Source organism: Phascolarctos cinereus, unplaced genomic scaffold (assembly GCF_003287225.1).
Source record: "Phascolarctos cinereus isolate Bilbo 61053 unplaced genomic scaffold, phaCin_HiC Scaffold_264;HRSCAF=861, whole genome shotgun sequence".
Taxonomy (NCBI): Eukaryota; Metazoa; Chordata; class Mammalia; order Diprotodontia; family Phascolarctidae; genus Phascolarctos; species Phascolarctos cinereus.
Window position 1 is genome coordinate 23,953 of NW_027555585.1, and position 11,423 is coordinate 35,375.

General features: G+C 59.2%; 1 protein-coding gene across 1 annotated transcript; it reads left to right on the plus strand.

Moving 5' to 3' along the window:
• The first annotated feature begins 1,212 nt into the window (after window positions 1-1,212).
• LOC110204330 (N-acetyl-beta-glucosaminyl-glycoprotein 4-beta-N-acetylgalactosaminyltransferase 1-like) lies at window positions 1,213-11,294 on the plus strand. The gene is made up of 14 exons (XM_020980567.2): window positions 1,213-1,837; window positions 6,190-6,305; window positions 6,401-6,493; window positions 6,604-6,699; window positions 7,035-7,125; window positions 7,355-7,455; window positions 8,307-8,374; window positions 8,949-9,027; window positions 9,110-9,176; window positions 9,355-9,492; window positions 9,583-9,692; window positions 9,783-9,883; window positions 10,011-10,105; window positions 10,183-11,294. Exons 1-14 carry the CDS (start codon window positions 1,681-1,683, stop codon window positions 11,292-11,294), a joined length of 2,424 nt encoding a protein of 807 aa, XP_020836226.1. The 5' UTR covers window positions 1,213-1,680.
• The last annotated feature ends 129 nt before the right edge of the window (window positions 11,295-11,423 follow it).

An 11,423-nucleotide genomic window follows, 5' to 3' on the forward strand; every position in this document is an offset into this window, starting at 1 on the left:
CCACGCCCAGCAGAGTGCCCAGGGCATGGGCTAGGGGACAAGGGTTACCCTTGGAATCTCCTTGGTAGAGGTGGAAACTCCAGACCTAGTACATGGCAGGGATTCTGACGTGTTGATTGCAATAAATGCCCTAGGTCAGGGGACCTAGATGAGCTTTTCCCATGAATTCAGGTCCCTCTGGTCCTGAGCCTGGCAGGCTCACCCCACTGCCAGTGGTTCCATAGCCTCAGCTGCACATGGACACTTTCCGCACAGACCCGCACACCCACGCACACATCCGTACACGTGCTGAAGCCTAGGGCTGCTCCTGAGACGGTACCGGTTCCCTGCCGGTACACACGCATAAACGGGGGGTCACGATCACCAAATCCCGGGCATGCTGAGGGGAAGCGGTTTGGCCCCGGGCAGAGGCTTCCTGGCCCGGCCGAGGTTAGAAAGGCCTGCCGGTAGCTAACAGCATCCTCCATCCTTCTCCCTCCTCCCTGGTCCAGCTTCAGCATCCCTCCCGCCACCCGCCCGCAGCCACCGCCCCTCAGGCCTGCCGGGGAGGGACCATCCCTGACGAGGGGGGAAGCTTAGATCCCTCCCCGCATCCTGGCCGTCTTGCTCCCAGGCCCGCCACCACAGAGGGGCACAGCCCCACGGACTCAGGTAGTATCCGCTCTGCCTGCCACGTCCGGGGCCCAGGGGCACGAGATCCGAGCCACAGGAGGCCAAGCTGTCAGATCTCCCCACCCTAGCCGGGCTGTCGATGGTTCCGTCCGCCAGGTGGATGTTTGCGCGTTGGCGTGGAGATGAACGCTAGGTGCAGCCTAACCCCTGCGGGCTCCGCCTCCGTTGGCAGCCCATTGGCTCCTCTGGAGAAGGCGGTCGGTGATTGGCCTAGCACCGGCGGCCGGCCCGCGGCCCGTTTCACGGTGGGTAGCATCGCAGCGCGGCCGCTGCTGTTGCTGCTGCCGCTGCTGCCGCTTCTGCTGCCGCTACTCTCGGTCCAGCTCCGGCCCCGGCTCCAACAGCAGGAAAGCAGCCGGGGCCCCCGGGGCTAAGGCTTCAGAGCCAGTCCCGCCTGGGAAGCCCCATCTCGGGTGGCTGCGAAGGACAAAGGCGGGCAGGGAGGAGGAGGAGGAGGAGAAGGAAGAGAAAGAGGAGGGAGAGGAAGGGGGGAAGGGAGAGGAGGGGGGAGGACGAGGAGGAGGAGGAAGGAGAAGAAAGGGGGGAGAAGGAGCGGGAGGAGAGAGAAAGAAGAAGGGGAGAAGGAAGAGGAGGAGGAAGAGGAGGAAGGAAGGATCCATGCGCTGGCCCCGAGCCCCGGCCCCCTGCCCGATGCACGAAGCCCTGGCCCGGGCGCCAGTTAGTGGGCGCTGAAGTGGGTCTGGGCCTGGGCCTGGCTGTCCCTGGAATGAGAAGGAAGGAAGGAGGGACGGAGGGAACGCCGGCCCTTCCCAATCCATCCCTGCCCAGTCCATCCCTGCCCGCTCGGCCCATTCGGGCTCTGCCCAGCTTAGTCCATTCCAGCCCTGCCCGCCCCTTCCCTGCCCAGGGCCCGGGGAGCATGAGGCTGGTGGTGCCTGGAGGCCGAGGCAGCTAAGGACTGCCAGACCAGAAGGGAGGGAGGGAGGGCAGGAGGGCAGGCAGGCCCAGGAAGCCCTGGGCGGGCCAGCTCGGACCCCAACCCTGACCATGCTGCGGTTCCCAGTGAAGAAGCTTCGCAAGCAGTTCCGCCTACTGCTGCTGCTCGTGCTGCTGACCTGTGCCGCGTGGCTCACCTATCTGCACCTGAGCCTCGTGCGCCAGGGCCGAGCCCTTCGGCTGCGCCTCAGTGGAGGCTCCGGCCCAGGTAGGGTCCCCTAGCTGCCTCAGTTTCCCCTCCACACACCCTTAGGGCCTTGGATCCGCCTGATAACCTGGGCGGGGGAGCGGCTTGGTCATGGCACACTGATAGCCTCACCTCAGGAAGTAGCTGGGGAGGAAAGGGTTAAGGATGTGGGGGGGGCCTTTGGGGTCTTAGTTAGGAAGATCTCAAAACCCATTAGGACAAGGCAAGAGACAGACAAAGGTCACTCCAAGGCAGGCCAGTGTTAGGACGGGGAAGGGAACCACTGAAACCCACTGTGTTAGAGATGTCTGTCTAGACAGAGCACAGATGGAGCTTTCCTTGTTCTGGTATTCCTAACTCCCTTGTTCTGTGGGGGTGTCCATCTTCCACTCAGAAAAAGCACGGTTCCGACCGTTGTCTCTCCGCACTCTAAGACCATCAATGGTTCCCTACTCCCTGATCCCCAGCTGTGGATACTGGCCAACTCTGTGTTCTCTGCCTGCCTGTTCAGACTTCGGTCTTTCAGCTCCCCTCATTCCACCTGTCAGCACTGGCTTTCAGCGGCTCGTCCATTGGGTGCTGGGCAAGAAGGCGCCTAGCCCTCTCATCAGAACGCATTGAGAATATGATTGAAACCAGTAGCGCCTCCTTCTGGGGCCCTGTGCCCACTGGGTCTGATACAATACTGAGTCCCTGGGGCCATGTAAGGGATTCTCTGTTCTCTCTTCAGTGGGTGAACAGCAAGGGAGAGGTCACTGTCCCTGGCCCAATACTGAGGCAGCATCCTTCTGTGGCATCTTTTCATCCCAAGGTTGTGTATTGGAAACTGAGGCTTGACATCTGGTGAGGGCAGGGCCAAGCAGTCTGGGCATGAAATTGCAGCTGAGGACTCCCAGAATGGGAAAGGAGCTCCCCAGAAGTATCTAGGACCTCGCCCCTTCCCCCCACTCAGATTTCCTTCCAAGGGCTGGGGCCACACTTGCTTCAGCGAGGTAGTGTGTGACGCTCACACACACATACACACACATACACACATCTTTGAAAAGTCCCCTACTAAGATCTAGTTTTACAATAACAAAACAGTCTCTGGGGTGGCAGACATTCACGAGACAAGTAAATACAAGGATACTTGTGGTGGGTGAGAGTCTGACAAAGCAGGGGTGTTGGGGAAGTCCCCTGTGAGTTGTCATTCCCTAAGCTGAGCCTCAGACTGGGGAAGAGGCCAAGGTGAAGATAGTGTGTATACAGACATGGGGAACTGTCATGTAGACAGAGGCAAGAGATGAGGTGCCTGGTCTGGGGAGCAGTAGTTGGAAAGTAGAATGTATGCAGAACACCTTGGCAGGGGCTGGAGTGGAAAGCCCTTTCAAGCCGAGCACAGTTATGCCTTAGGTTGGTAGCCATAGGGAGCCAATGAATGTTCTGGAGTAGAGCCACTGCTTTAGGAGGGAACTCTGGTGGCTGAATGCAGGATGTACTGAAGAGGGGGCCAGAGTGTAAGTGAGGAGACTGTACAGGCTAAGGCCTGAGCAAGGAAGGTGGCGGTGAATTGAGAGAAGAGGACAGCCTCTGATGAGGTAGCCCAGAAGAGTTTTTTCCAGGCAAGGGGAGTGGGAATACCAGACAGCTCCCCAAAGGGAAAGCCATTATTCTCCTGTTTCTGAGGACTCAGCCCCACCCCCTTTCTCTAGCAGGTAGCTGGGCTCAATGTGAGGTAAGGGTCCCACAGGATCATGGGGGTGGGGAGGTATAGAACAAGGACAGCAAGTTTCTCAGAAACATGGGGAAGTTAAAACCTCAGCATCTGCTCATCACTCCCCGGAAACCAACCTGGGGAAGTGCTGAATCAGAGAGCCAGAGCCAAAGAGCCCATCAGCCCCTTCCATCCGACATTGACCTTTCCCTCCCATCAGATGCTCTGCCTCACCTTTCTTCCCTCTGCACTGGGTGCCATGGAGGATAGAGGCACATTGGCCACTTTGCCATAGGTCTGGAGATGGGGGCTGTGAAGGCATGGAGGAAGGAGGGGCAAGTGGTCAGGGGCTTTGAATGCCAGGATTAGGAGTGTGCGTTTTATCCTGTAGGTAGTGGGATCCAGAGAGATAAGAAGTGTGCCTTAGCTGTGTGGAGGATGGATTGGAAGGGAAAGTGTGGAAGCCTGGAGGAGCCCAATTCAGAGACTTTTGCAGTAGTCGAGGTGAGAGGAGATGAGGATCTACCTAGGGTGGTGGTTCTGTGTGTTGTCCCCCAGAAGGGGCTGACAAGATGAAGCAGAAGCAAGGACCTGAGGGAGGAATGTGACTGACTCATTAGGCAAGTTTTTTCCCCCCGGTCTGTAACAGGAGGGCTAGGCTCCGCCGCCTGACGTACTGGGATGCTGCCACTGAGGCTGCCAGACTGGATGGTCAGGCAGCTGGGCTGGAATTCAGGACAGGTGTGGGTGGAAGACAAGGTGCCTAGTGTGGTATCTGCCCAGTTTGAGATGCAGACAGGCATCCCAGTGGAGGGGTCCAGGCTTGGTCCTGAAGTGTGTGAAGAGCAGTCACTCCACTAATGTGGGGCCCATCTTCAGGCAGCAGGGAGGCTTGAAGGGCAGTGAGGGGGACTGGGCCCAGCTGGCAGCTCTCTTCTTCAACATGGTGCCATGCACACTGTCCACCTGTGTGACCTCTCTCAGTCTGGACCTCCTAACCAGTGTAAAATCTGACTCCACTCTGGTAGGACTGGCCTGTAGGAAAGTTAGCAGGGGCCAGCCCTTCCTGGGTTTAGATGCATGCCTCTCCCCGATTCACCTGGCATGTATGTGCTCTCCAGCCTTAGGCAGACCTGGAAGGCTCTCTCTTTGGCCAACCCTCAGGCCTCAGGCCTCAGAGTATTTTGACTGGCAGGTGCTCTCTGGAAGCCAGGAGGAGCCATCGAGGGGAGGTCCAGACATTCAGAGGGACCAATTTGTGGGAGGATGCAGGGAGGGGCAGCACTGATGTGTGGGGTCTCAAGGCTGAGTCCGGGTCCTAGAGCTGGAGGGGACTTCAAAGGTCATCCTCTCCCACCTCCTTATTTGGCAGAATGAGGAAACTGAGGCCCTGAGAGATTAGGCGATTGACCCAGGGCCAACCAGGCAGTGAGCATCAGAGGTGAGGTCTGCAGCCAGGTCCTCTTACACTGGACCATCCTTCCTGCAGACACTCCTTGGCAGAGGGAAGCCCTTCTCCCTTACTATGTGCACAGTCCCTCCATCATCCCTGGTGTGGCCTCTCAGGTTCCCCAGCCCTGGCTCCCATCCTAGAGCTTTCTTCTCCTACTGGCCCTCCCAGCTGCCTTCTGCCTTCTGTCAGTGTCCACCAGCAGGTCGGCCTTTGGAGATGCCCCCTCCCTAGCCCTGCTTCTCCTCAGTGAAACGTCCTCTTGGGCCCTTCAGAATTTCACTCCTGATTCTCCTCTCTCCTGGGCTGGCTTCCCCTTTGTCAGACTGGCCAAGGGGTCTCCATGCTCCCTTCTCTGAACCCTTGGAAGCCCGTTCTCCCCAAATCTGGGGGTCTCGTGTGTGGCTGTATCCGGCCCACCTCTCCTGCAGCCCAGACTCTTCCATGGAATCATCACACCCCCTCCCACCAAGCATCCCATCATTTCCCTCTGAGCAGGCAGCCCCCCCCCTTAGTGAGAGACACGCTGCTCTCCCCTGGGCAAAGGGCTCTGGATCACTGAAGCCCCCCTTACTCCTATGGCACCCCAAGGGCCCCTTCTCTGTTTCCCCTACTGTCTGAGTAGTCTCTCATGTAATCTGATGACAAATACACCTTGTGTGTTTGTGACCCCCGGGTTTCCTACCTGAAATATGTCCTTGCCCACCCAGAGCCACAGTCCCATGCGGAGCCTCCTGACCCCCCTGATCTCCCAGTGCTGTGGGTTCAAATCAAAGTTGCCTCCTTTGGTTTGTGACCCCGAGAGACAATGGGCAGCCTGTGTGTTTGGGCCTGGCTGGCTGTACGCCCCCCCACCCTGAGGCCTTTGGAGGATCTCTGATCCAGCCATCTGCAAAAGCTAACTTTGGAGTGCACGCAGGAAGTTTTCTCTTCCTTCTCTTCAGTTTCAAGCCCTTGGGTTTACATTATTGAGACTCGGGGTGCATCCCTCATAGCAGCAGACTGTGGGAGATGGGTCATCACTATTGCCTCTCCCCGTGCTTTCCCACCCACCCCTGACTCCCTGGCAGGGCTCTTCTGTGTTGGGGATCAGGGACTTGGGGAGATCAGGAGAGCTTGCAGGCCTGGGACCCAGCCCCCCGACCTAGGAAGCAGGTGTGGGGGAGGTCTGGGGAGCCTCGTCTCTCATGGGGGGCCATGCAACATTTCCCCCATGTGCTGCCGTTGCAGATGGAGAGAAGCTGAGTGAGGTAACAGATGCTGGGAAAGGGGTGGGGGGACCCCAGGTCGTGTCCCCCCCCAAGAGACTGGAAGACTCCAGTGAGAGTCATGAGGAAGACCAGCTGGTAAGTGGTCCTGAAAAACAAGCAGGTGGGGGGGAGGGGGGTGTCTCCCTCCCACCCCCTCCCCCATCTCCACACTGTCACAATCTCTCCTGCAGGTGGAGGGTCGGGAGCTAAGCACCTTCTCTGGCCAGACGGGAAGGTCATCCCCCCTAAACCTCACCCACCAGGTCCCCCTGTGGCAGGAGGAGGTGAGCTGGGGGCAGGGGGAGAAGGCTTGGAGAAGGCTACCACTCACACCCCAGCCCTCACTGGTTGCTAGACTCAGTATGACAGGTCCATGGGCCTTTTGCACACACAGTACAGGGGGAAGGTTAACCTGCACGTGTTTGAGGACTGGTGTGGGGCCACTGTGGGGAGCCTGAGAAAGAATCTTCATTTCCCACTGTTTCCCCATGTGAGTGTGTACCTGGAGGGAGGTAAGGTGGGGGCAGTGGGCCAGGGGAGGGGCACTGGACCAGAGTCTAAGGAAGGGAGATTGAGAGGACTGGGGAACATTGGGGGGCTGAAGAGGTTGCAGGGGAACAGGGAGGCAGGATTGGAGGTAGAGACCAGAGGTCAAGAAGTTATTGGGGGAGGATGTAGGACACTGGAGGAAGGCTGGAGATGAAGATCAGAGGCTGAAGGTTGGGAGAGTCTGTGGGGAGCATTAGTATGGGGGGCATTGGAAGGAGCGGGCCCTGGGATCAAGAAGTGGCCAGCTTGCCACCCCTCCCCCCCGGCCCTCCCCAGACCCGAACTACTGTGAAGAAATTGGCTGTGTCACCCAAGTGGAAGAATTATGGACTGCGGATTTTTGGCTATATCCACCCCAGCAGAGATGGTATGGGGGAAGGGTGCTGGGGGAGGTCTGGAGGGAAGGGGGCACATCCTTCTGTAACCAACTCCAGGACGCCCTGGTATGGGTTCCTGCTGGAATCTCAACAAGAGTGGGAGATGGGAGAGCCTGGGGGACGTGGAGATCTGGGCCCGAATCACTGAGTCTCCCTGAGCCTTGAGACCGGTCAGAACTCTTTGCCAGCCTTGACTCTTTGCCCCTGCCTGGTCCTTAGGTGATGTCCAGTTCTCTGTGGCCTCAGATGATAACTCTGAGTTCTGGCTGAGCCCAGATGAAAGCCCAGCAGGTGCCCAACTCGTGGCCTACGTGGGCAAGGTACGGCCCAGAAATTCCCACCAGAGCTGGAGCTGGGGAGTGGCTCTCCAGTGATGTGCCCCAAGGCTCTGTTCTGGGAGGGGGCGGGGCTTATTTCAGCATTTTTCTCCACGGCTTGGTTAGAAGCATAGATTGCTGGCTTATCACAAAGATCACCCCAGAGGAGAAATTGGGCCCAGGGATGGGGTGGGGTGAGGAGACCCAGCCCCCCACTGCTCACAGACCAGGTACAGGAGCATTCCCAAGCCAGAAAGACTCTGCCAGCGGGCCTTGTGCCCAGCCAAGCATCTGGGTTCCACAGGCCCAGCAGCTGGCAGGAACCTTCCCAAGGGACCTTTGGGGAACCCACATTAGGAGATCCCCAATCCTTGGAAGAGAAGTGAAAAATCAGCTTCCCAAGTCCAGGCTGTGAAGGGTCTGAGGCCAAAGCCACCTGAGTCTGAGGGGAAGGCATGTTCACCCTAGAGAACTGAGCTGCCCTAAGCTTGGTGGCCATGGGGGTGGCTGGAGAGAGGGGCCCTCAGGGATGGAAGCCACTGCTTCCAGGGAGAGGGGACTACAACTGGGCATGGAGGGCAGACTTAGGATCCAAGCAGGGAAGAGGAAAGTCCCTGGTGGCTAGTCAAGGTTGTCAGAAACTGGCTGCTTCAGGAGGTAGTGAGCTCCCTGTAGCTACAGGGTCTTAAACAATGGCCAGATGACTTCCAACCAGTCATGAATCAAGGATGATGTTTGAGGCCCCTCCCCCCACCCCGCCAGAGGCCCTGCGTCAGGCCCTCAAGGCTGTTCATTGCCCCCTACTAAGAAAAGGGGCCCAAATGACCTACTTCCCTTGTGTCCCCCCTCTCTAGACCGGCTCTGAGTGGACAGCGCCTGGGGAGTTCACCAAGTTCAGCTCACAAGTGTCCAAGCCAAAGCGGTGAGTGACCGACCACCCCTTCCCAGCCATGGACAGACACACAGATGTCCAGGGATGGGCACCCCCTCCTTGTCACAGACTTGCTGGGCACAGACAAAACCATCCTCACAGTGAAGTGGGGGGGGTCCCTGCCCCTTGCATCTGAGGGCCTGGGTTCAAACCCGTTATCCTGCTTACTCTATGAATACCTTAAGTGAATCCCTTCCAGCTTCCAGCAAGCCAGAGGCTCCCCTTTGAGGAGGCAGAACCTCCAGTCTTACCCTTCCCCCTCCCAGGCAAGACCCCCAGTCTTTCCCACCCTCCTCCACCCAGGCAGAACCTCCAGTCTCACCCTCCCCACCCCAGGCAAGACCCCCAGTCTTTCCCACCCTCCTCCACCCAGACAGAACCTTAGTCTCCCTCTCCCCTGCTTTGAGGAGGCAGGACCCTTGGTCCCCCCCACCTTGGGGAGGCAGGACACTCACTCTTCCCCTCCCCCCAGCAGTCTCCCCCCCCCCCCAGGCAGAACCCACAGGCTCCCCCTAGCTGCCTTGGGGAGGCAGGACCCTCAGTCTCTCCTCCCGCTCCACTCCAGGCTATCTTCTTCCCGACGGTACTACTTTGAGCTGCTGCACAAACAGGATGACCGGGGGTCCGACCATGTGGAGGTGGGGGTGAGTACTGAGTCCATCAGTCCCCCAGGAGTGCCAGAGCCTCCCTTCCCTGCTCTAACATGTTGACCCCCTTCTTCCCCAGTGGCGAGTTTTTCTTCCCGGCCTGAAGTTCGAGGTCATCGGCTCCTCTCACATCTCCCTCTACACAGGTGGGAGAGGTCTGGGGGTGGCTGTCTGCAGGCTGGGGTAGACCCCAAGGGAGAGTGCCCGTCCTGGGAGAGAATGCCTGGCCACGGGTAGAGGGCAGGCTATGGACGCACTCCTGTCCTGGATAGAGGAGGCCAGAAGGAGATGCACTGGCTTCAGGGGTCCTCCCTTCCACCCCAGATGAGTCAACCCTAAAGATGGATCACGTGGCCCACGTCCCCCAGTCCCTGGCCAGCCATGTGGCCAAGCCAGGCCCGCAGCCCAAGGAGCTAGGAGCAGACATGCTGAGGCCTGATGCTCGGGACACCTTCTTCCTCAGTGAGGAGGGGCAGGAGCTGGGGCTGGAGAGGGGGAGGACAGTGGCTGGGGAAGGGTCACCCACCGCTCTCCCTCTCTCGTCCCCCCCAGCACCAAGGTTGGAGCCATCCCATCTAGAGAACGTGCTGGTACCCTGTGCCTACGCCCCCACCTATGTGGTCAAGGACTTCCCCATCGCCCGCTACCAGGGCCTACAGTTTGTAAGTGACCTCTCCCTCAACCTCCACCGCCATTCCAGGAAGAGAATCCCTGCCTCTAACCTCTGACCTTTGTGACCCTCTCTCCTTCAGGTCTACCTCTCCTTTGTTTACCCCAATGACTTCACTCGACTCACACATATGGAAACTAGTAACAAGTGTTTCTACCGGGAGTCACCATTGTACCTGGAGAGGTGGTGCTAACCGGGGCCAGGCAGGGGCTGAATAGGGGTGGGGGACAGGTGCCCGGGTCCTGCCAGGCTTACAAAGGGCAACCAGGGGAGGAGGGAAGGGGTTTCTTAGACCCCTCTGCCTCTCCAGGTTTGGGTTTTACAAATATATGAAGATGGACGATGAAGAGGACAAGGATGAAGAGGATACAGGGCATGGAGCCTTCCTGTTCCTTGATCCAGACAGTGAGTGTGCCCAGCCAGAGTCCTGCCAGACTTCCCACTCCTAGGCAGTTCCTTGACTAGCCATCCCTTTTCCCCAGGTTTCCTGGAGGAGGAGGAAGAGGAGGAGGAAGCGGATAGCCCAGAGCCCACAGGAGCCCAGCCCTCCTCAAGCAGGACCACCCCTCCTCCCTGGGGCACTCAGGACCACCAAGGGACCATAAAGAGCAGCCCCCACCCCCATCCAAGGAGGGAGAGCCGGCAAACACGTGCCCTGAGCTGGGCCCACACAGCCCCAGCCACACCCCAGAATCATGTCGGAGCCTTGTCTACTTCCCTCTTTCTGGGCCGGGCCCCACCCCCTAGGTCTCCTGCACAGGGTGCTGCCCGACGATCACCCAAGAAGGCAGAGAAAGTGTATGTGACAAGGGTCCACCCTGGGCAGCACCGGCTCCCTCGGACACGGCCCCCACGGCCCCGGCCCTGGCTAGCCCACGGCCCCTGGCAGCCCCCACTGCCTGGCATCTTTCTCTATCCCCGCCCCCTTCAGAGGGTAAATTTGCGAGCGCTTCGCCAGCCTCCGGGCCATCGGGCCCCAACAGTTGGTCCCACCACAGCCAGGGCTCTAAGGTCCCCAGATGCTCTCCAGAGGACCTCCAGAGTCAGCTTCACCCAGAGGGTCCTGGACCTGACCACTGGGCTCACAGGCCTGGCCTCAAACACCTCCTCTGAGGGTGGCGAGCCAGTGACCTCTTTCCTTCATGTGTCAGAGGTGGCACAGGCCAGGCAGCAAGGGGAAAAGATGGGGGCGGAGGAGGCTGAGGGTGGCCCAGAGGAGACTGCCACATCCCAAAACAGTGAAGAGGAGGAGGCTGGTGCCCCACCCAGGGGCTCCTGGCCTGAGGATGCCATCAACTGGCAGCGAACCTTCAGCGTGGGCGCCATGGACTTTGAGCTTCTCCGCTCTGACTGGAATGACCTTCGATGCAACGTGTCTGGGAACCTCCAGCTGCCTGAGTCAGAGGCCGTGGACGTTGTGGCCCAGTACATGGAGCGGCTGAACACCCTGCATGAAGGGTACCTGGGGCTGGCTGGGGCCAGGCCAGGGGCTGAGGGATGGGCATGGCTGCTGCCTCAGCTGCGGTCCCTCACCCTCCTGCAGTGGCTGCCCATCCCAGGCTCTCTGGGGTCAGGGACAGCTTCCTGGAGATGAGGCCTTTTCTTGAGTCAGGCTTCAAAGGGAGACAGAGGCTGCATGCGACAAGAGGGGAGCCAAAGCCCAGGGCCATCCCAGTCTCCTTTTGGGAACCCAGCAGGGCATCGATCCCTCCCCCTCCACAGA

Coding starts and splice junctions, on each gene's coding strand:
- LOC110204330 (XM_020980567.2), top strand. CDS start 1,681: ATGCTGCGGTTCCCAGTGAAGAAGCTTCGCAAGCAGTTCCGCCTACTG. Junction 6,306..6,400: donor GTCATGAGGAAGACCAGCTG/GTAAGTGGTCCT, acceptor TCTCTCCTGCAG/GTGGAGGGTCGGGAGCTAAG. Junction 9,493..9,582: donor TCGGGACACCTTCTTCCTCA/GTGAGGAGGGGC, acceptor CGTCCCCCCCAG/CACCAAGGTTGGAGCCATCC.